Genomic DNA, 25,555 nt, shown 5'->3' with positions numbered 1-25,555 from the left:
AATTTGTTCATAGTGCTTGTATTCAGTGTTTCAATGGGGCTTTCAAGGCTGCACAGGGTTTTTTCCAGGCAATTGTTCGAGTTGGGTCATCCATGTTCATTCCTCCTCACCAGTCCCCACCCCTGCAAAGCCACTGGACCCATCAGCACCTCTACTTCCTTCCTACCTGCTCTGCACTGCTCCACATCCAGGCTGCACTTCCCACTACTCTCCACACCAAGTCCTGGGACCCTCAATCAATATTGCCATTCGAAATCATCACATAGCCAAACACCTCCTCACAAGATATAAACATCACAACTATGATTTTCATTCTTTATAATTATTAATAATTATTTAGAAATGTAAGGTTCTTCACCCAGAGGGTGTCTGGGCACTGGAATGAGCTCCCCAGGGAAGTGGTCATGGCACTAATCCTGCCAGAGGTCAAGAACTGTTTGGACAATGCTCTTGGGCAATGCCCTAGTGTGATTCTTGGGTCTCTCCTGTGCAGGGCCAGTGGTTGGATTCAATGATCCTGGTGGATCCCTTCCAGCTCAGCATATTCTATGATTCTGTAATTTGATTGTTCTCATTTTATTTACTTTTCTCCTGGTTATTATTTTGCACAGGTTTTGACAGCAACATTTTCTTCTCCAACTTGGGAGCAATTAAAAACAGAGAAAAAAGAAAGCCCTTTCAAACCAGGAAAATTATTACTGTGTCAGTATATTAAGGTCATTGTAAGTAAACTCAGTACAATGACATTTTTGTTAAAGTACAAGTATGTGTTCTTAATTAAAAAGATCCAAAAACCCCGAACATATATATAAATGTGCTCATTTCAATCATACAATGCATGCAGGATTTCAGGGAGCCTCTGAATATTTTCTATTTAATTGGATACATCTTCATTTTAATTGCTAATCTTTATGAGCCAATAGGAACTTACATTGGGCCTCTCACCATTTAATTTACCTAGTTTAGTACACACATGCTAACTAGAGGTGCAGGCACTGCAAAGCATATTTCATGGGGTAATCCCTTTTTAGTTTGCTTAAACAAAAATTCCTCTATTATTTCTATAGAAGGAAGCAGCCCTTATGTCCTTCATGTTCAACACAGTTTTGCTTTAAAAGTGATGTCACTGAAGTGCACAACTACCCCTACCTTCATCTCAGTAATTACCCTGCAAACGTGCATAACTTACAAGTATCTAAGTAGAGGAGCTGTCATTCTCCGTTAAATTTGAGCTCGTTCTTCCCCTATTCATACTTTACTACCAAAACTAAATATTCTGCAAGTCAAATTGTGCCTTGATTTGCTTCTGAGAAACACTTCTTAAAACACCGCCTTGAGTAGTCCAGGTACAACCCCACTACTTCTCTAGGGGTTTCATATACATGTAAGTGGGAGCTAGAACTGGCCCTACAACCCCAGTGTGAACAGAGACATGAATACCATGTGCAGCAAATGCAAACACAGCTCCTTCCCCAGAGCTGTGCCACACTAACAAGAGATGAGCACTGAGAGTTCAGCCACAAAGGGAGAAAAGGGTATTTTCTAATTGAGACAGGAATGCCTTTTCTGAAAATAAACCCTAGGGTTGTGAAGGGGTGGAAAACAAGTCCTGCAAGGGTTCTTTTTTTTGTAAATGCTTCTTTTCTTTTGCAGTATGACAGGTCCTCATTTTCCACCTATTTTTCCTCAGTAGTAGAAAAGCAAGTACAGAAGTGTCAGTAGCTAGCAGACAGGCAGCACACCTGGTCAAGGAGGGGAAGGGATTGGTGCACAGAAAGGGGGTCAAGCCTTTGTACTTTGCTGCCTGCCATGTTTCTAGAAATGCCAAACTGGAGATGAGGAAAGAATGGGAAATAATCAGAATGGGCACACTCACCTTTCTGCTACTTTGGACATCTTTAAACAATGTCTCTCTATCTGCATGTTCAGGAAAGTTATCTGAGGAGAGAGATGACAAGGACATTAACAATCCATGAGTTCTGCAGCATGCACTGACAATATCCCAACACACTATTGATTTCTCTTTCCAAACAGCTTGAAAGTAACTCAGAAGGAAATGGGACCCTTCCCTAGGTATCAGAAGATGCTTATTAACTGCTTCCAATAGGAGTCTTGATTTCCAAAGGAAAGCCCTAGGGGAAGCTTCAGAAGACATAATTAAAAGTAGGAAAGACACATATTTGGGGCCAAGGTTCCTAGGCTACTCAGGGTGCAATATGATCTCCTTTTTACAGCCACCCTTGGCTCTCCCATTTCTCTGTCTGACCAGTGCCACAAGACCAGTAACAGTTTTACAGCACACTTCCACTCTGCTATGAATCAGTTCTTCAGCCTATGATAAAAAAGCTCAAGAAATGTAGCATCCAGGTTTAGTTTAGAAGACCACCCAAAAACTGGTTGCCTAAGAAACATGTTTAAAGCTGCCTTTAGTAAAATGCTGATCTAGTGATTCCTGTTTGTCTTTCAGTGAGGGCTGCTTGTTGCAGCAAAGTAATTTTGAGGGAGAGCTCTTTGTGCTAGAGCAAGGATGTGTGAGTTGGCTAGTCATTCCTTGGTGTGATTGTGCAAATAACATTTTCCTAGATTCCTAAAAGCTCTGACTGTACTGTCTAACAGTCATGCACTGAACAATGCCTTTCCTTACCACTTGTCCCCAGCCTGTGCCCAGCTATGCTGGCCTTTGTCACTGTGTCATCCTCAGTGAACCAGAAATTAACCTTTCTGCTGGTCCACAAACAGAGTAACAGCAGGTTCAAAGGTCAGCGTTACTCATAATGCGTATCACCATACAACTGCACTATTCAATGAATACTTACTGATACTTTACATTACCAAGCATCACAGATAAGTGTGTGAGGATCAAAGACAGGTAAAACATGCAGTTGGCTTTGCTGGCATCTCAATAACTTTACATGGGTTTTTTCTGGTAGCAATTCTCAGAAGAGTTGCCATACAGCCACCTACTTACTTGCTTCCGGAAATCCTCTTTTGTAGTTTTGCGCACCGGTTGGGAGGGCATGTGTACAGGGCTTTGGGGCTGAGACTCCTCTGTCACCCCATAGACTGACTGTGAGGAACCAAGGAACAAACACAAGGGATTACAGCAATCTTCCGTTACACAACGAGGAACAGTGTGGTATGCAAAGCAGAAAGGTAACAAGCCAGCAATTTCCTACTGTTTATACCCACACAGGTCAATAATCATTCAGCCTGCAGCAAAATTTACAGATCAGACCATACTTGCTGATGCCTGCACTTGGAAGGCCTGTAGGCATGTTAAGAAAAGAGTTTGTTTTAAATGTTAAAATGCAGCTGATAATTTGTAGGAGCTTTGAAGGCTGTGTGTGTTAACATTTGCAGGATGAACGCTGGGAGTGATCATTGGGGTGAATCAAATGGCAAAAGAAAATACTAGAACCTAATTCTATGTTGCTGCTGTCTTTCACTTGGTTTAATTTCTTGATGTAAAATTACGCATTGAATTTGAAAGTGCTTAACCAGGTCAAGTCAATGGGTCAAGTTCATGTGAACTTCTCTAAACAAAAACCTGCAGATTGATCAGTCGCCATTCATTTTAAGGGTTCAGTTCAGATACCTGCACTGAAAGTAATATCATTTGCCCTTTCATTTAGTGCTTTTGCTTTCCAGAAAAATTTCTAAGAGACATGTGAATCGTGCTGCTGCAATGTAACTATCTGTGGAATTTCAGGAGTCCAGTGCCCCATCCAAAAAGGTCACAAGTGATGAGACAAGAAGAAACAGCCTGAAGCTGCACCAAGAGAGGTGTAGACTGGGTATTAGGAAAAATTTCTTCACTGAAATGGTTATCAAGCACTGGAACAAAGCTGCCCAAGGAAGTTATTGAGTCATCATCTTTGCAGGTACTTAAAAGACAGAAATATGGTTTTGTGGCGGACTTGGTTAGGTTAAGGTTTTGAGTCACTGATCTTAAAGGTTTTCTTCAACCTAAATGATTCTATGACTTCATATATGCAGAAGAGCTCAAACTTCCTGAAAGTCAAAGACACCCAAGTTGCTAATGATCCAGCCATCAAAATGATTAAGGCAGGTAAACATCTTGTTATCTGTGCCCAGATAATTTCTTAAAAGGGGACCTAGGTATTTTTGCCAATTCCTTTCAATTTTATGGGAGTGCAGAACCATCAGACATTTGGAACACAGAGCTCCTTAATGTCCTTCTCAGCTCTACCCACCACCCAGTCTATACCACTCTGCTGGTAAAATGGAAATAATAAATTCACCAAGCATAACAAAACAGAAGTCACTATCAAAATACTTTTTTTTGGTTCCTATTGAGTAAGTCTCATATACTGTAGGTTCCAAGTCTGATTTACATTAAAATAAAATAAAACAAAACAAAACAGTGAACCAACCAAAGAAGCAAAAACCAAAACCAGGAACTCAGACTGACCTTTTTCACTTTTTGTGGGTTTTTCATACGGCGACACTTTCTAATGTCCATTTCTGTGGTGTTCACACAGCCTGGCTGAAAAGAGATGGTAATCATGTTACTCCTCTGTTTAGGATTTCATGCTACCTTACCTTTATGAAATATACAATTAGATGTTGTCCAAATCTGTTACCTGAGGTTTGTGTCTCATAAACTACTCTTGCTAAACAAAAGATTATATATACCCAAGGCTGACATGTCAGCTTTCAATCCACTTACTCCTAACTTTGGCATCAAAAGGAAATAGCTAATGGGGGGGAGCTTTTCCTAGGAAGTCTGAGCCAAACTGAGTAAGCTCCTTTTCTTTCATGAGACCAGTAAATAATTTTCTAAAATTCATATTTGTCACATATTTCCAAATCAATAGTTCCATAGGTGCAGCCCAGAATGTCCCAAATAATCTTGTGGACACTTGGTGTATTTCAAACTGCAAGGAAAATCCACATGGTGACTGTAAAGACAATGTCTTTGTGCATAGCACGATCACTAGTAATAAAACTTTTCCTGTCAAAACCTGGGAAGTCTCATCATTCAAAAATAGTTTTACCACAGGCCTGTGCACATCCCAGAATGCTCTTTCCTGGCTGTCCAAAATCTTTCTTTCTGTTTTATCCTTTTTCCTGTCGATTCTGAAAACAAAAGCATAAGTGAGTATGAGTCAATGTAGAAGTCATGCTTTCTTCTTTGATACAGTTCCTAGCTGGGATTTTTAAGACAAAAAATTTCAGAAATCAACTTTTTTTGTACAGCCATGTCACACTCTCACTTACAAGGCCACATGCCATGAACAAAATATCACTGATATTTACTCCAACATGGGTCAAAAGACATTTTCCTATTAACATGGAAAATTTAACAGCTGTTTTTCTGTTGGCAAGGAAAAGCTTTCCCAGTACCCTGTTCCCATACTCTGATTTGACAGGCTGAGAAAGTTTGTAGTTTGTCTGTGTCAGGAGACCCACCAGGACCTGTTTGCTCCAGATGAGGCTCTTAGCTCATGCTGGACTGAAGTCCCCATTGAAAGACCCCACTGCACCTCATTGCCCCAGCAGCACCACTGGCAGGAACACAGATTGCAAAGGAGCATCTATCCCAGACATTCCTAGCAGCAACAGCATGGGCAGCACTTTTGGCCACTCCTGAGAGCCTTCAGCCCAAAGAGTTGGCTCTGCCTCTGTGCCCCAGTGCTGGCAGAGCAAGGGGTGACAGCACGGGTGACCAGAGCTGAGCTTGCTGCATGGCTCCCACAAACCAGCACCCACCCAAGAGAGATGTGATCGGGCTGGCAGAGCAGCAACCCAGTGATTCCAGCCCTGGTTCAACCAGTGAACCAACTCACTCAAAGCACACCCAAAGGCCACCAGAGGTTGTTCAAAGCAGCTCTTGGGAGCAGTAAATCACATCTGGTGCCTCACCCAGCTTTATACGTGAGCAGAAAGTCAGCACCAGTGCGGCGGCTACTTCTGAAGTCATAACCAGAAGTGCTTTAAATGCCACAGGAAAGTTCTTTCAGTGGGGAGAAGGGCTGTTTTGAGCTACACAGGAGATGAATGTGGGCTTCTGGAAGTCGACTCAGGCGAGGGGACGAGATGAGGTCTCTTCAGCTTTATTGGGGGTTACATAGGGGATAGGAGAGTTTGGAGAGACATCTGAAGAGCCCAGAACAAAGGCTCTGCAACAGGTTATAAGGGTACATAACTGGGTGGGTTTACAAGTTTTCAGAACAAATAGAAAAGTGAATACAAGTAATTTACAGTCTAAATTTACCAATGTCTAACACTGAGATATGCAGGCGTCGAGTGGTTGGGGAGAGATAACGGCTCATACTATCTGTAATACTTTTCTGGGAGGTTGCTGGGATAATCCATTTCTTCTTCACTTTCTTCTGGCACTTCTCCCATTTCATCCCAATCCTCCACATTCTCAAGGGCACTGAGTTCTATCTCAGCTGCTTGGGCCGTAACACACCAGCTTGCAAGATCTACCTGCACAGAGACTGGAGGAGGCACATGGAAGGAGGAACAGCCTCCACTTCCAGAGCAGAATTGAATAAAGCTCAATGTCCCTGTGCTGGGTTCCCACATTGCTGCCACCAGGAAAATTCAAAGCAATGAGGAAAGAAAAACCATGCCAGCTGTGATTTCTGACCATCAGGTTCTTTCCCACCTGTTTTTGTTCTGGAGGGGCAGTGACCCTTGGCTAAGTCTGTGCTAGAAATGCACCAAGAGGATAGGAAGCAGGGGACTGAAACGGAAGTTTCTGAACACCCCTCCCCACAAAAAGACCAAATTCTCCAGCTTGGCATCAATTGCTGAATTTCCCCCTTACAAGGCTGAGATGAGGAACAAGCTCTGGCACAAGCTCTGTCCCCACACAAAGAGCAGCTGCTGTACTGCGTGAGGACACCCAGCCCAAAACTACTTTTCTGAGTGAGTCCCTCACCCCTGCCCAAAGGGGAAGGTGAAGTGTTCTTCGAATCTTATACCACACAGTGCACACAAATTTTTTGGAGGACTCTTTGGAGGATTCATGAATTTTCTTCACCAATACTTAGAACCTGACAATCCGGGTTGAGCACAATCTCCAAACTTACTGATAACTCAGTATTTCACATTTTAAACCATGAAGACCCAAAGCAGCTAGATGCTCTATGGCTGCAGTTTTTGAGAAATCTGGGAATAGTAATAGGAATCCTGTGTGCAAACAAAGATGTGGAAAGCAAAACAATACTCGGTAAGCAGGAGGAATGTGTTCAGGTGTTTTTGATTTTTTTTTAGTTAACTTAAACTTTTAGTTAACTGTTAATTACAAAGTGAATTCCATCCCTGTAGTTTTGGAAACCCGAAGGCTGAACCATCACATGAACTGTGAACCAAAAAGCTGAAACTAGCCAGCAAAAAAAGTTGATAGTGGCCAGTTCATGCTTATGCTTCAAAGAAAACAGAATGGAGAAAAGACAAATAATCAACCGTGATCACTAAGAGTCTGTTATTTACACTTCTTTCTTAGGTAATAATTATATGTTTTAGACAGAATGCAGACTTTTGTTTTGACTTACACTTTTTTCTTTTTCATCTTGGCAACAGCCTTCAAGTAACTGAAAGTACAATTGCTATCCTAAATTCTAATTTTCTGTTCCAAATGGAACACTGCTATTCTGGTTGGAAAAAAATCCCTTAATTACCTTGTAATTTAAAAGATAATTACCATATATGTAAATGGTACATAACTGCAATGTTATTAAGCAAAGAATTCATCAAAATTCCGAAGAGTTAATCAAAGATAGAGATATATACCTCGAGCCACGCCTTCAAGAAATGATATTCCTTAACTTTTAAGCATCTAATGCTGAAAGTGCAGATTCCTTCCAGTGGAACAGAGTTTCAGTACTGGTGTTCTCACGTGCCACCTTCACCAAGCCTTCCATTTTATAGGTGACAACCACATGCACAAAATGGACACTGAGAGTTTCAGTATTAGTTTGTGGACAATAGTACACAAACCCTGGACCATACCCATTCACCAGCAGTAATGAAAACACGGTCAAAACATTAAGAGGCTTCATACTGCTTCCATAAGGGAATATGAGAAGAAATACCTGTTGTAAATAGCACCTTATAATCATATAATGAAGTGACAATGTTTTTAGACTTAGAAATACTCTGCAAGCATAAAGGAACACAGATGACAAAATTCTGTTCTTTCCATTCATACAAAACAAAAATACTGCACAAATGTAGAAGCACAATGGGCTTGCGAATTATCCCAAGTCCCATGGAGAATACAGGCTTTGGAGCTCCTGACCAACATTTCCATGTACAGATAATTAAACCCATCTTTCAGTTTCTGGCACTGACCTTCAGAATTGGCTCTCTACCATTTCTAGTCTGCCAGTGATTAAAATTCACCAACACCCTCTGAGCTCAGTCACAGTAAAGATTTTGACAAAGAAGTTTTATCTGTACAGAATCCCCTTCTCTTCTCAGCTCTAAATACTGGTGCAGTTCAGTGTACCAGGATTACTCACTTCACTTGGGCCTCTGCTTGCATGAAGATGAATTCCCACTTTCTTGCAAATGCTCTCTGAAGTCTTGCTAAGTTTTCCTGTCAAAAGATGAAGATAGTAAGAACAACTAATTTATGTAATAACAACAATTGCTTGAGAGCACAGTTAGCATGGTGGGTATATATTTTATTCCCTTTTTTCTTTTAAGCTGAGAAACTAAATACAAGGAAGTCAGTGTTAGTTTCAGGTAAACTATATTGCAGGCAAAGCAAGGCTGTAACACATCTTTTTGGGCTGCAACCCAAAGGGCCCTTTCAGGGATAAGTAATGGAGTGTGATGAAGACAGCTTGAGCTCTACTATGAAAAAAAATATGGATTTGTTCCCAAAAGATAACACTGAGAAGCTTTGTGAAGCTGATGACTTTCATTTCTGATAACAGATGGCTGCCAGCTGCACGTTTCCCTCTCATCCTCACTTTCCCTTCCTCTCTGCACTGTTCTCTTCTCTTTAGGCTTTTGTGAAGGTGCAAAGCCTGAGCATCCCCTGCTTTGCTCAGTCCTGGTCACTGCTGAGAGCATTATGCAGCTGCACAGCACTGAAGGCTGGGGATTGCCAGGATGATTCACAAAAGGAAATAGATTGTTTGTCTGAACAATGAACACAGTTACTGCAAAGAATGGCTCCAGATGCAGTTTTGCTCTACAACTGAAGTAAGAGTTCTGGTCCAGACCCATTACAGAGAGTGCAGAGATCTGAACATTTGGATGTGGATGTAGCTTCATCACAGCTCAAGGTTAAACTCAGAACATGGGCAGAATTTCAGGCTTAAATGGCACCCTGAAGTTACATATCCACATGTTCCTCAAGAAAGGAGGCCTGTGAGACAATTATCAGGATGCTCTTCTCCATTACAGCTGCTTTAACTGTTTCAAATTCACATGAAAAACAAACACTTGTAGTTCTACTGTTGTTCTATTTATACGTATCACCTTTATTTCAAGACACTTACTTCAAGCACATGCATTTCAATGTGAGAAGAAATCTTCCTATTATTTACTTTAAACTCTTGTATTATACAAGGCATAAAGCTTGGTCCTGTTACCACCAAGTCCATGTAACAGTTTCAGTCTGTACACATGGAGGAAAACAGTTAAACAAATGATTTACAGCTGTACTGAACTGTGATGATTTCCCTAACTGTGGCTACAAGGAAGAACAACTTGTAATTATCTGTAACACAAATTTTTGTGGGTCTTTTTTCATTATTTTTGTTTTAAATTGTGCTCACATGTGCCCTCTGGAGTAAATATACTGGAGCCAATGAAACATCACCAACTGAAGCAGTATTTGAATTGCTTACGTTTGACAAATTATAAAAAAACCTGAATGCAACTGTACAAGCTTAATTTTATCATCAAGACCCCTGCTCTATCCAGTAAAAATGGAGCTGGGGGTAATCTGTGAATGCTGCAACCAGAACCTAAAAATGAGATGTCCCCTGAGATGCTTTGTAGAGAGTCTGTTTTGAAGTCCCAGGTCACTGCTGATACCTGCGGAGAAGCATTCTCACGCTGCATCTCCAAACATGTGTAGTAAATGTACAGAGCTCCTTCTCCCTCCTGCAAATCTGTTTCTCTCACTTGTGCTGAGCTTACATCCCTTGCTGGATCTGCTTCAGCTCCCATAATGCTTAGGAAGAGTTGGTGCCATTCTTATCTGAATGTCTCTAATTAAGAGAACAAAGTTTGAATGCAGAAGTAACCTCTAATTGTGCAATGCAATATTCACAAGAAAAATGAGAGACTGCCAAGATCTAATTATTTACCATCACTGGAGCATTGCTACTCTCAGTAGGCAACAATGTGCAAAAGTACTTAGCCACAGCCTCACTGCATGTGTGTGGGAGTATGTGCACCACTGAACAGCCTTTTGTTGTTTTATGATAGATCTTTGGAGTACTTACAGTTAATTGGTTGGATGTGAGCAATTTTAATGGTTTTAATAATGGAATCAACAATATGCAGAAGAGAAAACTCAGCAAAAGGACATGTAAGTGCATGCAGATTATTATATTCTTTCCTTTGTGCCTGTTCAAGATCAGAACTCTTGGGAAGTCTGAATGCATTTCCAGGGAGGACTAGGTAAGTGGCAATTTTTGCATGCTCTGCACTGGAAGTACCAAATGCCATGAACATATTTCTCCACATGCACAAATGCTCCAAAATTAAGAAGATAAGGAAGAAGGAAAAACTCCAATCTCAGAAAAACCCCCTGCCCTAAAATATATGCAATATAAATGTTTTCATTGTAATAAACATGACCACAGAAGTCCACTAGAACCAACTTTGTAAACAAAACCTCCAGTGAAAAACTCCAACTACAAAATTCTGCTATTATACTTTTGAGCAATTAAACAGAAAAAAAGTCAGTATGATAGAAAGAAAAGTTTAGGTGCTCAGAGTGTGACACTACTGGCATTCAAAGAAATACATAGCCCTGCCCCTCCTGTCTCCATCTTCCCACTACTCTCCACCCTGTACGCTTGACACCAAGGTTTGGGATATTTTTATTGATAGTAATTCCATATCAAAAAACACACTCTGAATAAAGTTCAGTGATATTTTTCACATAGCATGTTGAAAACATTCCAAGTATAATATCTGAAAACTTTTGTAACTACATGTCTCATCAACAATTTAATTGTCCAATGGCGCACCTGAAAATCCATCATTTCCATGTGATAAAATCAGCTATATAACCCGGGATTTCTTAATTGGAAACAGGACACTAATCTAAAGTTCTGTGTAATTTTCCCCAGTCTTGAAGAGCTCATTATACAGCAGATGCTTTAATGTGGGACACTGCAAAGCCAGGGACATTCATCAATCATGTTCTTGATGTTGTCTCCATATAAACCTTCACACAATTCTGACAACTAAGGAAAATATACAGTAAAGACTGATCCCAAAGCACAAAATGGCAGCATTCAATTGCTAAGGAAAGCTATCTCTGCAGCCCCCAGCTTTAAACTCTAGCAGCAGTGTACCTACGGCTTCATAATCCGCCAGCTCCAGCCTAGCTTTGTTCTGCATGGTCCGTTTGCAAAGATAGATGGCTAGAGGGAGAAACAGAATGGAAAACAATTACAGACAGATTATTAGTACTAGATCTTAAAAAAAAAAAAAAAAAAAAGAAGGAAAAAAAAGTATTCCAGTTCATTTTCATCAGAAAGCAACATGAAGGAAGTCTCCCAAGGAATGAGAAAGCTGAACACCCAGCTGACATTGCTTACGAGTAATCTCAGAGGCCCTAAACATCTGGGACATCTCATTTAAAAGTGCTGAGAGCAGATGCCAGGACCTAACAAGATGTCCAAGAAAGGCACAATTGCTCCTGGGTCTGGTAAAAGATATAGCACTAGCAACCTGTTCCCCTAAGCAGTTTGAGAATATGCATGCCAAAGGGACTATCACTGCATTTATTTTCTGCTAAGAAAAAGTAAATGTAAATCAGGATAGAAATATGAACCAGATCTTAAAGGTATGATCTGGGCATTTTTTAATATGCTCCATCCAGTATTCTTACACATTTCAAATGGTTAAGAGAAGCCTTGTCACATTTCACCCTAGGCAGACTCTGATGTGGTTTGGGATTCTGCAGGTCAAAATGAGCCCAGTTCACACCACAAAACCAGTCCAAGGCTGCCTTCTGGGAAAGCCCCACCTGGATCTGCTAAGATCACCCCATTTCCATTACAGGCTGAAACACAAGGTTCACAGCCCACTCTGGATATACAGTCAAGTCTGAACATAATAGAGGCCCAGTGCTACACATGTAATTCTGTTCTGCGCTGTTTCTATAATTTTAACATTCATATAATGAGCCAGTATTATGTATTGTAACCAGAGCTGACCAGTTCATTTATATTTACACATCTCAAGGGCAGTTTCCTCTGTAAGGCACTTGAGAGTCAGTTGTCTCACAGTGCTTTTTCATGCAAGGTAGTGACCTGCCATTAGCAAGTTAGTTCCTCTCCTGTAAGTGGACACATGCAAATAAAAAAAAGTATGAAGTGCTGCTGAGATTTCAGTTTTATTTGGGTTTACTGCTAGTTTGGGATTAATTCCTGGGAAGACTCCATCTGTACAGGCCTCTGATATGCAAAGTCTGATTATAAGCATATGTGAGAGGTTTCTGGGACAGATGAAAATCTGTCACTACAGGGCTCAGAGCTAATGCAGTTGAAGCTTGTCCAGCTGTGGGTCAGCTCATACAGGGCTTTATTTTGGGGTGTACTGCTCCACTAAATGCCACTGCAACACAATAATCTGACAGCAAAAAACAGTTTCTTATCTGATACTGCAGGAAAAAAACAGAACCTCCCTCTTCATGTTGTTTTTCTGGTATTTACAGAATATGTATTGGGCACAGTTAATACAATGATATAGGATGACTGTAAAATCTGGAAATTTTTTTGCATATACAAAACAACATCATGTTTTCTTCTAAGCATGTCTCTCACTAGCATAAACACATAAGTTTGTGCTAGCTCCTCTGCAGATGAGGATGGCAAATGAACTATCATGTGACACACACCCTTGCAGGCCACTTCTTCACCCCAGCAAATGACTTCCCGAATCCATATTTGTGAGTAATTACTGCATGGGCAGGAAAAAACCCAAACTGATTGTTCAGGGAGGAGTTCTAAACCAATCTTAGGTTATGAGATAAAAGGACTTCCAGGAGCTCCCATTTTATGACTGCACACACGGATACACTTCCTCTTCCAAAAGCCACACCAGGATACAGCAATTAATTTTATCATTTAACTGTGAAAGAAGTGCAGTTCTGTAAGAGACAGCAATATTGCATCCAGACAGCTAAAGATAACAACACTGACATATTTTCTTTATGTATTATCCCTGTCTGCAGGCACTCACATGTTTAAAACACCATGTTGCAATTTATTAGCTCATAAACCATGCTTAGTCTTCTCTCTAACCCTATCATCCGGCAATCTTAAAAAAATGGGAAAGTAAGTCTGATGTCATGTATCAGAGAGTTTTTAACTATGGGTTGCAGTTAGTTATGTACTGGTTTATTGATCAATCAGATATGTGCCCAGATAAACTGAATTTAATTGATCAACATAACAGATTCAGCTACAGATCAGGAGATGTTCTCCCACAAAAGTACTATTGGTATTGTTTAAGGTTCCCAAGAACCAGTATTGTGCTTGCCACAAATCCTGCTGAAGTGAGCAGGGGTATGGGAGACTGAAGGTAATAGTAGGCAAAACCCTGGCCCCACTGAGCTCAATGGCTACAGCTCCATAGATTTGAGACACCCCAGGATTTCATTTCATGCATTTGAGATGAGCACATATCTGCCCCTGACACTGCCATCTGACAAGAAACTCTGCACATGAAGGGTGTAGATGGCCAATAGTAATTATTTTAAGGACAATTTTTTGCATCACACACTTTCCGTACAAACTTTCTATAATGCAATAATTACACTCTCACCATAATCTGTATTTTCTGGTTCCCAGCAGTTTGAAGGCCAAAAGTATGGTGCCTAAGAAAAAACATATACATTTTTGTAATTTAAGACATAAAAACCAATTCAGATGCAAAAAAACATTACAAGTACGAAAAGAAGAATCACAAAATCTACCACCCAGTCTCTGCCCTCAGGGTAAACACTGTCGCAGATCTCAGTAAAAATGAGGAGGTGTTTCCAGAAAGGTATGACTTTTAATATGCCTCAGTGCAGGCAAATAGAGATGTTGTAATACAAGTGTCCTTGAGGAGGATGTTCAGGGTTCTGATGAAATTTTAGACACTATCAGCTCATCTGAATGTGGACCTGTTATCCTCTATCCCCAGAACCTTCTTTTTCCCCAGAAATTCACTGGCAACCTGATTTTTTTTTTTTTTTTTTTTAAAGACCATGAGAAACCCCGTGGTTTTATCTACATGCTACATACCCCTTGCTTTTCTGGAGCAGCTACCAGTGTGGTTGGCAGACTACAAAACAATTTCCTTTTTAACTGTAACAGATGGCAGAGGTCAAAATTCAGCTGTTTAGAGTAATTCCAAAAGCAGAAGTCCTGCTAAACTTACTGCTTTTGTTTTCTATCCAGGTCTGCATATTGCAGTTGCTACAATTAATTGCAAGCTATTACTATATGTGATTGTATTTCAGTTTCAACATGAATGAAAAATAATGTGCTGGTGATCTCACAAATTACAGAACACTGATGCTTTACTGATTGCACATTGCTTTACTGATGTAATGCTACAGATGGGCATAGGACATTAACTCACAGACTATTCCTTGCACCAAAGTACAGTGCGAAAACATAGAGGATTCAAACAACACAGGGTTCAAAGCTCCTCGCTGATATATATCTTAAGAATTTCAGAAGAGCTACTGTTAAAGGAGGGAATGATGTTGAGGTAAAAAGTAGCAAGAAGAGAGTAATGGAAAGGAAGCATGATTGTATCAGGTTATTTTTTTCTGAAAACAGCTAAGGAGGTGTCTTGCAGGAAATGACAACAGGAAAAGAATACGCAAAATTTGTAAGGAAAGACAAATAAGTTAATAAGCAGTCAGTTTGATGATGTGGTTTAGACAGGCTTAAAATAAGAAAAAGAAATTAAATTATACTGAAATGTAGCTCCTGAAAACTGCACAAGACAAGTTCTTAGAGTGCCATTCTTTTAAAACAGAGAAAAATACAGCTAAATGGGTAACCAGTATCACCCCTGCTTCTGTCATGTCTTACATAACAGGAGGATCAGGACTTTCAGAAAAGAAAGGGAATTGTAATGAAAAATCTGAGTCTGAATGATGCCTTGTAACCAGAAGGTAGAGTGAGATAAGAGGAGGTCTGTGATCTCCTGGGCTTCTTTTTTCACCATGACATTGGTCACATATGATAACACAATACCACATTACCAGTGAGCATGAGTAGCTGTAACATCAGATGCAAAGAGCAGAAATGGCTTTTCAAATAAAAGCTAAAAAAGAGGAAAAAAATGTAAAGGGGAAACAGGAGGGTGAATAGAAGAGAGGTGTCAGGAAAGATAAGGGAGCTGGCTGGGATCATGTAACAGAAAAACACAAATTCAGCCAGCAGGATTAGGCAGTAGAACTCCAAGTTTGGACTTACTGATTCTTCTAAAGTTATACAATCAGTTCAGAAGGAGTTGTTGCCACACAAGCACTCAGTTATCTAGGAAGTTGACAGTGGCAGATTTTGGACAGGGCATGGAACTCAAGCACAGGGTGCCTTAAAAATTCAGCACATCTGGAGGCACAGGAACACTGAGGGATAGAGATATCCCAGTTCAGGTGACTGCCAAGGTTACACATCCTTTGTAGAAGAGCCAAAGCCTTAAGCTTGCCCTCTCTCACACCAATCTGTAAGCAAGAGATGATAAAATTTTGAATTTTTTGCTGTGCCAAAGCTTGAATGTCCAAATCCTAAGTTTGCTCTGGTCCATTTTGCACAGAAGAATGGCTACTTAATTGTGCACCAGAAAGAAGACCTGAAATCCATTTTCTTTCTTCTGGTTTAGTTCAAATCTGAATAAAACAACCTTGAATTCACATATCGAAAATAGTCACAGGACATACCTGTTTATTTATGTAAAAAACTTTAAGTCAGAAGAGAGATGAGAGTAATTTGGGATTCTAAAGCAAACGTTTTTGAAGGGACTTCATAATTTCCTTGGGCATCCACCAAGACAGCCTCAATCCCTGGCTTCATAGACCTGATGGCTGCTTAGGGATAAAGAGTGGGTGATTTCAGCCGTGTTACTGCAGGGAAAGTAGAAGGAGCCACAAGGAGTCGGGGGGCTCACCAACCTGAAAACGATAGAATGTCCCATCATCTTTCAGGGTAAGGACATGGTCTGAGATTGGAAAGACATAACCCTGTGCAGCGATAAGACTTCCCAAGTGTATTGCTTCCCCTGTGAAAGAGAAAAAACAGCAGGGATGTGTCAACAAGACATGCACTGCACATTTCTCTGCTTTCAATAGCAGCTCTGGTGGTGATGACTCATGTGAAATCTGGTGTCCACATGCCTCTCTGTGCCCACACCACATCCCTACTACTTCCGACCAAACCATGCAAAGCAGGAGTGCAGAAATTAGCCTTACAATACAGATGAAGCACTGCTCAAATGTTTAACCCGCTAGTTTTTTGTTTACAAAATGTCACACACCAGTTCAGCTCTAGAGTATGAAATTCATTTCAAAGCACATTATCCACCACAGGTGACAGCTGACAAGAAGCCAGTTCCATCAGGGAACCTCACTTTCCTCTACCAAATCCAACAAGCACCTGCAACATCAGTTCATTAGCAGGATATTTATTCATAAAGACACATCCTCACACTGTAACATTGCCACTTGTTAGAGAAAATGTTGCAAAGGGGAGTTACATATCCTAGCGCTGCCCAGGCAACCTTCCCCAGTGCAGAGGCACATCTGCACAGATTTTCAGGCAATGCCAGCTGTCAAAAGCTGCATCAGCTTTCTCAGAGTTGAAAAATCATCTGCTCATGCATGTCCAGGTAGATAATAGAGCTGTTGTCTGCAGCTGAAATTCAGACTTGGGACCTGACAGGACTCATGAGAAGGGATGCGTTTATAGGGATGCCCTGCTGGATAATTCAACACTGCCTCTATCTGCTTTTACATGGTGACAGTAAGGCAGCAGAAAAACTGGTAGGTGAGATTTTGGATTTTTTTTTCCCTTTCCTGAAAATGAAAAGAAACTTCTGGGGCTGTGGATCTTTTCTTCCCCTTTTCTAACTAGGTCTTAACTGTGCCAAAATAATTTTGGTTTCTCTGAATAGTGAACTACTTGGACTGTGCCCATGCACTGATCACTCTTTATGGCTGATTATTCATTTAACTATCTGGTGATTTATCTATTTGCTCTTTTTGATAAATTAGAAACCATCACCACATTCTATGACCCTGGCCAAGAATGACACAAATGCTTTGTCCTGTCAGTTGTAGCTACTTTTCTTCACACAATGAAAACCTGCTGCTGCATTTGCCTGCTTAACCATGCACCTCCACCAACTTATTTTTGAAGTCTAGGAAAATCAATCAGTCTTCTGTAGGTAGCAAGAATTTCACAGACAGGCTAAAATTCTGAAATGGTATTTCAGTGTGTTGCAGTATAAGGCATTAGACTTAACCAAGATGTGGACTCTTAACTCTTTTCCTCCTCCTTTCCTCCTATGCTGAAATCAACCATGTTCTTTTACTGGCATTTTAGACTGCAGCAATATAGTATTTACTGTCTAATGGCACACACAATACAGATGGAGCACCTGTTTCTCCCCAGCTGTGGTCACCTTACCTGCATCCTCAATGCTGAGGTTCTTCATAAGCCACTGCACAATATCAGAACCTTAACAAACAAACAAAAAATTAAGAGAGTGTTAGACACCAAGACCACAGTGTTTGAGAGCCCTAGAGAGAGATAACATTGAGATAGATACAACAGAACTGACATGAACTTTTTTCCATTTTCCTTTATATTTCCACTGAGGTTTCAGAATGTTTTTCCTTCTTGTGCCACACTGCAATTACTTGGTTACTGACAGGTACTAGGTCCCATGGAGCTTTCTGTGCAACAGGAGACTTGATACACTTTAAGTCAGATATTACTCTAATGATTCCATGTAACTGTTCTCCCGCATTTTCTTCTCTCTCACCTCAGTATGCAGAGTTAAGTTTCTGCAAGCACTAGTTAGCAAGGAGGTGAAGGAGCATTTACTGGCACTTCACACTGTAATGCATAGATGTATGGAATTGAAACATCAGCCAAAAAAGATGGGAAGGGCTTGCTCACGTCAAAGACAAGCAATGTCTTAGAGAAGGGAGTGGTGTTCAGAGTGCCTGTAACCAAAACACCTTTGAGCTTTCTCCTGCTGGAGATCACACAAACTGAGGGTTGGCCAGCAGGAGTGAGACTTTAAAGTTCTTCATGAAACTCAGTAGGTTTTCAGAGCCCATCAAGTTTAATGAAAATTGCTGCTATGTTATAAAGAACATAAAATTCTCTAGGATTGATCTTCGGTATGTATACAACTTCTGTTGCTTCCATGGAAATCACAGAAGTGGAAATCTTGTCACTGTTTAGTAGAAACTAAGGCCTGTTACCAAAATACATCATGACAGGGCAGCAAAATTTAGTTAAATCACATAGTCAGAAAGTTAAGCTTAAAATTAAACACAATGATGTGTAGAAGTCATCTAACTGGAGCTGACCAAAGTCAAAGGCAATCAGCAAAGACACTTGCAGGCAATATAGCAAGTCCATACAAAGTTACAGTAGCATTCAGAGCAACCTAACAATGCCATGTCTGGATGCAGACATACCACCAAGCCCTTCTCAGCGTACAGTCGATTTCCTGAGAAATATTTACATTTACATACAGTAGGCTTATAGCCCCAGTAACACCTCACAGAATCATAGAGTGATTTGAGCTGGAAGGCTCCCCAAATATATTTAGTCCCAACTCCCCTGCCATGGGCAGGGATGCCACCTACTAGACCAGGCTGCTCAAAGTTCCATCCAACCCAGTTCCAACCTAAACAAATCCCAGAGAATCTTATTTGTGTGGAGCACTTCTGAGCTCAGACATGGCTGGGATTTCAAGGAGCAGCATAACCATGATAGTTGTTCCAGAAGAACATTTTGCTTTCCACAGGCCCAGAGCATCCTCATGCCCTCAGCAAACCTTAAATATAATAAAGGTGTGGAGTCATGATGTACCACAGAGAGAGACAACATGCACTGCTACTGTGCCAGGTTCCTGCAATTATCTGCAGGTCTAATTCTCCCATACAGGTGAAATTCCCATTAGACATGTGAGCTCTACCCCACAGAGAAGGGGACAGCAGCTCCCACTCCCCTGACAATGCAAGTAGACCCACAACACTACAATGAGCACAGTAAACCCTCTTCAGTCAAGCTTCAGCACCAGGCAGCAATAGGACCTAACCTCATCCCCCACCCAAGGCAGGTGAAACAACCTACCTCTCCCCTGCATGCAATCAGCAGAGATTACCCAAAGATCACGGAAGCATCTGATTTCACTTAAATATTGGGCAAACAGATGTGACCAGCAAGCAGCAGCTGGGCATTGTCTCAAGCTGCCTTGAAGGTATCAGTGAACCAGATATCAAAGGACCAATCTCACAATTTTGTATTCTCAGCAGTACAGTCATTCTCCACACCTCCCAACTTCACCTAGGAGCAATTCCATTTGCCACCATCATATTTGGAAAGTTGTTCCAAAATTTTTTTTGATAGATTGAACTCTTCTTGCAACTTCATAAGCTATGTTTGTTAATGTGCAGTTTATATGTATTTTTTATCAAAACTGCATTATCATTGAAGGCAAAAAATGATTCTTCTTCTTTGACAGTTTCTCCTGAGTGTTTCTACAGAGGGCTGAAACTTTGTCTCCCCACCTCCATTTCATTAAACCAAACCAACTCTTCCTATGTCCTCTTAAGGTGGTCTCTCCCTATACTTCACCATTCAGCAACTTTTCAAATTTAAATCAACTTCTTTGCACTGAGGTAACCAAAACTGCAGGCAGTACCTTGCAGAACACCAAACTAATGCCTCTGGCAATGGTGCCAGCACTTTCTTTTATCTACTGAAACAACCTGGCCAGATGCATCCTGAGGTCATGCCATTTCTTTGTGAACAATGAATTTATTCAGAAAAATTTGTATGAGGGGTCCAAAACTATCTGCTAAATGAGAATGCATCTAGTGAACACTGCTAGCTGAATAACATATGGGGCATATGTTCAGAGCCAGGAACTGTTGTTTTGACTAGTTTGTTAATAAAACGTATTTTATAAACATGGATGTTCCCTTTTACTTTTTACAAAACAAAAATATTTTAAAGACAGAGCACAACATTTATGGTTAGAAAGCTAATTCTAGAAAACTTAAACTGAGTGCTTCTGTATTGTTATAAACAAAACCTTACCAAATGCTGTCTTGGTTCAAGTGAAACCAGAATCTTTCTTGGTTTTTCAGTTCATCCCCCAAACAAAAAAAAATCCACTGTTTCTCCTGATTTTGGTCTCTGGTTACAGTGATCTTACAGGCTTGCAGTGATCTCTTGGGCATTGTATTGCCAAGTGACATGAGAGCAGATACCTAACAATCATCTACAGTATTGCATTGCCTGGCCCATGGGAGGGGAAGTGCTTTCTGCATGACCCCTTTCCAGATGTACAGGGATACTTAGAGCAGGATTAAGTCCCACTCCACGTTTACATAGAATGATCACACCCCCAGCTCTAGGATGCTTTTGAGGAATCTATTCAATTTCCATCAAATGACAATGAAAAATTCAAGTAATGCTGAAAGCTGGTTCCCCAGTCTCTCTCACCCCTCATAAGAGAGGTTTAAATGGGCAGGAAAGGTTTAAAGGGGTAAGTAAACTGAAGGCACTGACTCAACCAAAACTCCTGTGATCAGCCACTCCAGAATATAAGCAGCATTTGAGATCAGGAATTTTAATTTGTCTCTGGTAAAAACATGAAGTCATTCCTGAATGTTGCCAAGAGCCTGGAAGATGTTATAGCTGTTCTCCAGTTGTCCTGAGGCAGACAGATTATCTTTCTGCTGAGTTTGCTGAACCATTATTTATCACCTGCCAAGACTGATTACTCACCCTTGGGACAATGACAAGTCTTTCCTTCCTCTGTTAATTACTGTCATCGTTAATAGCCATGTCACTAATTAATATTCAATCATAATGAAAACTCTTTACTGTCATCTCCCATAGCACCTTCCATTTTTAGGGTTACCCATACACATTGGCTTTGCATTTGCTTGGGGCTGTTTCTATCACTGCAACCTATTTTTGCCCACCTAGAAATACTACTTATGCCTTTCTTCAAATGAGAAAATTCAGATTTATCCTTATAACACACAGTGAAGATTTGCGTGATTCCTTTACAACACTCTCCTCTGCCAGACCAAGACATGGATACCTCTATCTGTAAATTTTCCAGAAAGCATCATCTTCACTGCTCCTTTAGATTAAGCCTGAGAGATGGTCCCCATGTAACTCACCTTCCCAAAAAGATATTTTCTGACTGTTTCTCAGATTTCACATTTCACAAGCTCTTTCAGAGGACACCCAAGGAACACCCTTGACTCTGATGTGTTGCCACTATACTCTAACATAGAATTTGACATCTTCTGAAAACAAATAGTTGACCATGTTTTCATAATAGGAAGTGTTACTGAATCCAGGTAGAGAAATGGCTTCCATCTACTTTGTGCTCCCCTCTCTATACATCTACATTTCCTCTGAGTCAGAATGCTCAGTTTAAGCATGGCCAACATCCTGTGAACACCTATTTCCTCCTCATCTATAATGAAACATATCTTTTTGCCTTAGGCTCTTCTTTGAATCTGAAGTTGCTTAATACCAACAGGATAGCTGTATTTCTGTGTGTAAACATATTCACAATGACCATTTATCCAGCTATGTGTTTAGAGACAGACCAGCAGTTTAATATTTATTGCTATTTTCTACATTTTCTCTTGAGCCTCAGTGACCCTACAATAGTAGCTAGTATTCTCTGCTCACCATTGCCTGTCAACATGACAAATGAGTGGTCAGACATTGAAGGACAAATTAAAAAAATTCACAAGGTGTGAAGCCATCAGCAAGATGCAGTTGGTGAGGTGAGTCACCACCACTGTATTTGATAACTTATCTACTCAACCTATGTTGTTCTACCTCTTCCAGAAAATGTAGAGCCATCTACAATCAGATTTGCCCTTCCTTCACATGCTGTGTGAAATGGCAAAGGCAGACAGGACAACCCTCTTCCAGCTATTTCTAAAGACCTGCTGCCTGGAATGGAGTCTGTACCTCTGGTTCAGAGCAAAGGAGCCAGGGCCAATGCGGTCTGCTTATCATCCAGTGCACTAAACATGTCCCTGCCAAGATCTACACCTGTACACACACATGTACATGTACACAAATAAAAAACACAAGAGTATTTCTGAAACACTAGCAAATGTGTGCATCTTTATATTTCTTTTTAGGCCTGATAAGACAACAGCTTTTTTTTCTGTGTCCCGGGATCACAGAGCTGAAAAGCACTGATGAGTGGAGCTGTACAGGGATTTGACACAGGACATGTTGTGTGGCCAGGTGTGGCACCAGTGACCAAGAACTCAAGTTTGTTCTTTCTCAAAGGACTTGTTAAGCTGAGTCCTGATCACTGGATGCCATCAGCTGATGGGCTGGGATACTTTGGGACTCATATAATTCACAGACTCACATTGCACTGACAATATCACTGAAGCAAGTGAGGTCTTAAAGACATCTAAAAATACCACCTGATTAAGAATGTGCTATACATACCTGTCTACAGAAGGATACAAAAGATTGCTTGGTTATTTCCATTTTCCCAATGTTACTATAACTCTAATATCCTCTGAACATATTTTGATGTTTAAAAAAAATTACTTTTGCGAGACAGGGGGAGATTTTTTGGTCTGGTTGGGAGAGGGTTTTTTTGGTTTATTGTTTTTTTCCATGAAAAATGTGAACCATTCAGCTCCTGTCTAGATCTTACCTACTTACTCCATGACACGTTCCATGGGCAAACAAGCCACATGCCTGGCCTCTGTTGTCAGTCACCTCCAAAGTCACAGTCTAGACAGTCTTTTGATGAAAGGGTAAAAATATGTCCCCCCTTCCTGTCACTTCATTCTTGAAAATAGATGAGCCCATTTTAGCACCACATTTTACAAATAATTTGCTGTTGATTTCAGAGCAATCTTTAAATATTTCTACCAGAAAAGCAAGTGAAAAAAAACCCCACAAGCATTGAAATGACATAAGACTACATGCAAAGGGGTATGAGCAGACACTCAAGCTGCTTTTTACACTGCCACTCATGGCAATCACACTGCTAAATGAAAATAACGTCTTGGGTCCTTTCGCAGACAGTTCTGAATCCTCGGTAAATCTAGGACAGAAAGGTTAATTATCCCCACTTTTACCACTGGGCTTGCAAAAATAAACAAATTAACATCCCCCATGATAAAGGGCAAAATTATTTCATACAAAATTTCTCAAGGCCTCCAGCACACTCTGCCACAATTTTTCTTACACAGAGCCCCCCACTGACTCCCACAGTGATTTCAGCTAAGTTGGAAGTACAGACTACTGCTCACAGTAGGGATTTAACACAAAGCAACAATTTTTATGGTAGTGGGGAAAAAAAAGGGACAAATATCTGGGTCTCTCTCTAGTATTCTGTTACAAATATTGGGGAAGCACTTTATAAAATTTACCTAAATGAGCACATAAATAAATACCGATGCCAACCAAAAAAATAAATCTCAGCAGTTGAGTCAGAAAATGTGGTGATTGCAGTGCTCCTGCATCAGCATGTGGTAATTGCACCACTCAGTGTCAGCAAGGCGCATCATCAAAGCTACAACAGCTTAAGGAGCATCATCAAAGCTACAACAGCTCAGAGATTCTAGCAGTAGCACTTTTCCTTTATGTTATACTCACTTTAAATCTTGTTTGTGAATTATTAACAACCATTAGCAGCAGGAGTGTTACCCCTTTTTGATCAAAGCAGCAAAAGTTTCTAAGGAGTCTTTTTGTTCATTGCTACTTTTGAGAGCTTGAATTTACAATTTACTTTTCTTGTAATAAAAAAATTGAAAACACAGTACTTTGTGTGAAGCAAGAATGAGGCTTGGTGGGAAGGCAGAATACAAAATCTGGAAGATGGAGATTTAGAATTGCAAAATCCAAATTCTTGTGTGCTATTAATACCTCCTTCTTCCGTCCTGCTATTCGGAGGGACTTTTGCCTTCTCATCATAGTGGCCAGGCTACCAAAGTGGATGTACCCTCCACAATGCAGACCTGGAGAGAGAGATTTTCACTAGGCAGGAATCAATAAATGACAGGATGGTGCAGAGTTCTGTGTGGGCTAATTTGCCCAGGTAACAAAGATAAATTAGATCTTAATATCTCAGAGATACCACAGCCAGACTTCTTTCCTCACAAGGCTGCTCTTCTAAAAATAGCTCAGGTAGCTTTGCAAGGCATGAAAGAAAGTGGCAACAGACATGCCTGCAGACAGACTTCTGGCCTGCAATTCCCTCCCACCAACAACACCTAGAAGCAGGCAGCTGTGCTGAGGAGCAGAAGGATGCCACTAACCAAGAGCCCTGGATTCAAAATGATTGCTCTACAGTGGTGGTAATAAGGCTGAGCTAGCAAACCTCTTAATGGATGCACAGTTAATCCCAGTGAAAGAGGTCTGGCAGGACACCTTAAACTAGGTCCTCAACTGGAAAAAAGCAATACCAGCAAAAGGTCTTTTTCCAGTTGACCTGGCCAGCTCACAGAGTTTGGTGCTATGCCAGCCTCAGTGTTGTTCTCAGGACACTTCAACAGAGCTGTGTCACATCAGCCCAGCCCTACACCTGACACCCAGTGCCTTGGACTCACACTGGCCTTTGCGAATACTGAGAGATGCCAAGCTGTGGCCTTACCACAGGGGCAGCCACACTGATTCACTTGTACTAAACATCCCTCACCTGACTTGGAAAACCTGATCTGCCATCCTGTCTGCACTACCTAGAGACAGGAATCAAAAACCATGCTGATAAATCCAAATGCACACACCCTCCAGAACCAGGACACACCATAACCCCAGAGCAATCCCCACTGCTGTTGCTTCACTTGGTTAGAATTTGGCCTAAATGAGAGATATACTGTGTGAGCTGTGCCCAAATCTTATTCTCTCCTCAAATACAACTCAGATCAAACTGCTGTTACTGCAAGTATGGGAGAAAATTGCACAACCAAAAGAATTAGCAGTTCCACACTTTCTGTTATTCAAACTCATACCTCCTATAACACCCACAGAAGATGAGCACATTGCCTCGAGAGCCCTTTATCGAGGTATGCAAAAGGCAGGAAAATGGTACCTTGCACTCCCAGCCTCCCAGCAACACT

At 40.8% G+C, this 25,555-nt stretch overlaps 1 protein-coding gene across 8 annotated transcripts in view; it reads right to left on the bottom strand.

The window, feature by feature from the left end:
- The window catches only part of RGS6 (regulator of G protein signaling 6), a 261,853-nt gene that overhangs the window by 54,613 nt on the left and 181,685 nt on the right, over positions 1 to 25,555 (bottom strand). For all 8 annotated transcript variants that reach the window (XM_085062225.1, XM_085062222.1, XM_085062227.1 and 5 more), the window contains 9 exons: positions 17,868 to 17,918; positions 16,355 to 16,461; positions 14,005 to 14,056; positions 11,530 to 11,594; positions 8,499 to 8,575; positions 5,019 to 5,100; positions 4,433 to 4,507; positions 2,969 to 3,067; positions 1,877 to 1,938 (listed from right to left, as the gene is read on the bottom strand). In XM_085062225.1, the coding sequence (XP_084918351.1) occupies positions 1,877 to 1,938; positions 2,969 to 3,067; positions 4,433 to 4,507; positions 5,019 to 5,100; positions 8,499 to 8,575; positions 11,530 to 11,594; positions 14,005 to 14,056; positions 16,355 to 16,461; positions 17,868 to 17,918 (670 nt within the window). The remainder of the gene's footprint in view (positions 1 to 1,876; positions 1,939 to 2,968; positions 3,068 to 4,432; positions 4,508 to 5,018; positions 5,101 to 8,498; positions 8,576 to 11,529; positions 11,595 to 14,004; positions 14,057 to 16,354; positions 16,462 to 17,867; positions 17,919 to 25,555) is intronic.

This window comes from Lichenostomus cassidix, chromosome 5 (assembly GCF_008360975.1).
Source record: "Lichenostomus cassidix isolate B80296 chromosome 5, HeHo_3.0, whole genome shotgun sequence".
Classification (NCBI taxonomy): Eukaryota; Metazoa; Chordata; class Aves; order Passeriformes; family Meliphagidae; genus Lichenostomus; species Lichenostomus cassidix.
The sequence above is the reverse complement of the archived record's forward strand: the minus strand, read 5'-3'. Positions and strand labels throughout refer to the sequence as shown.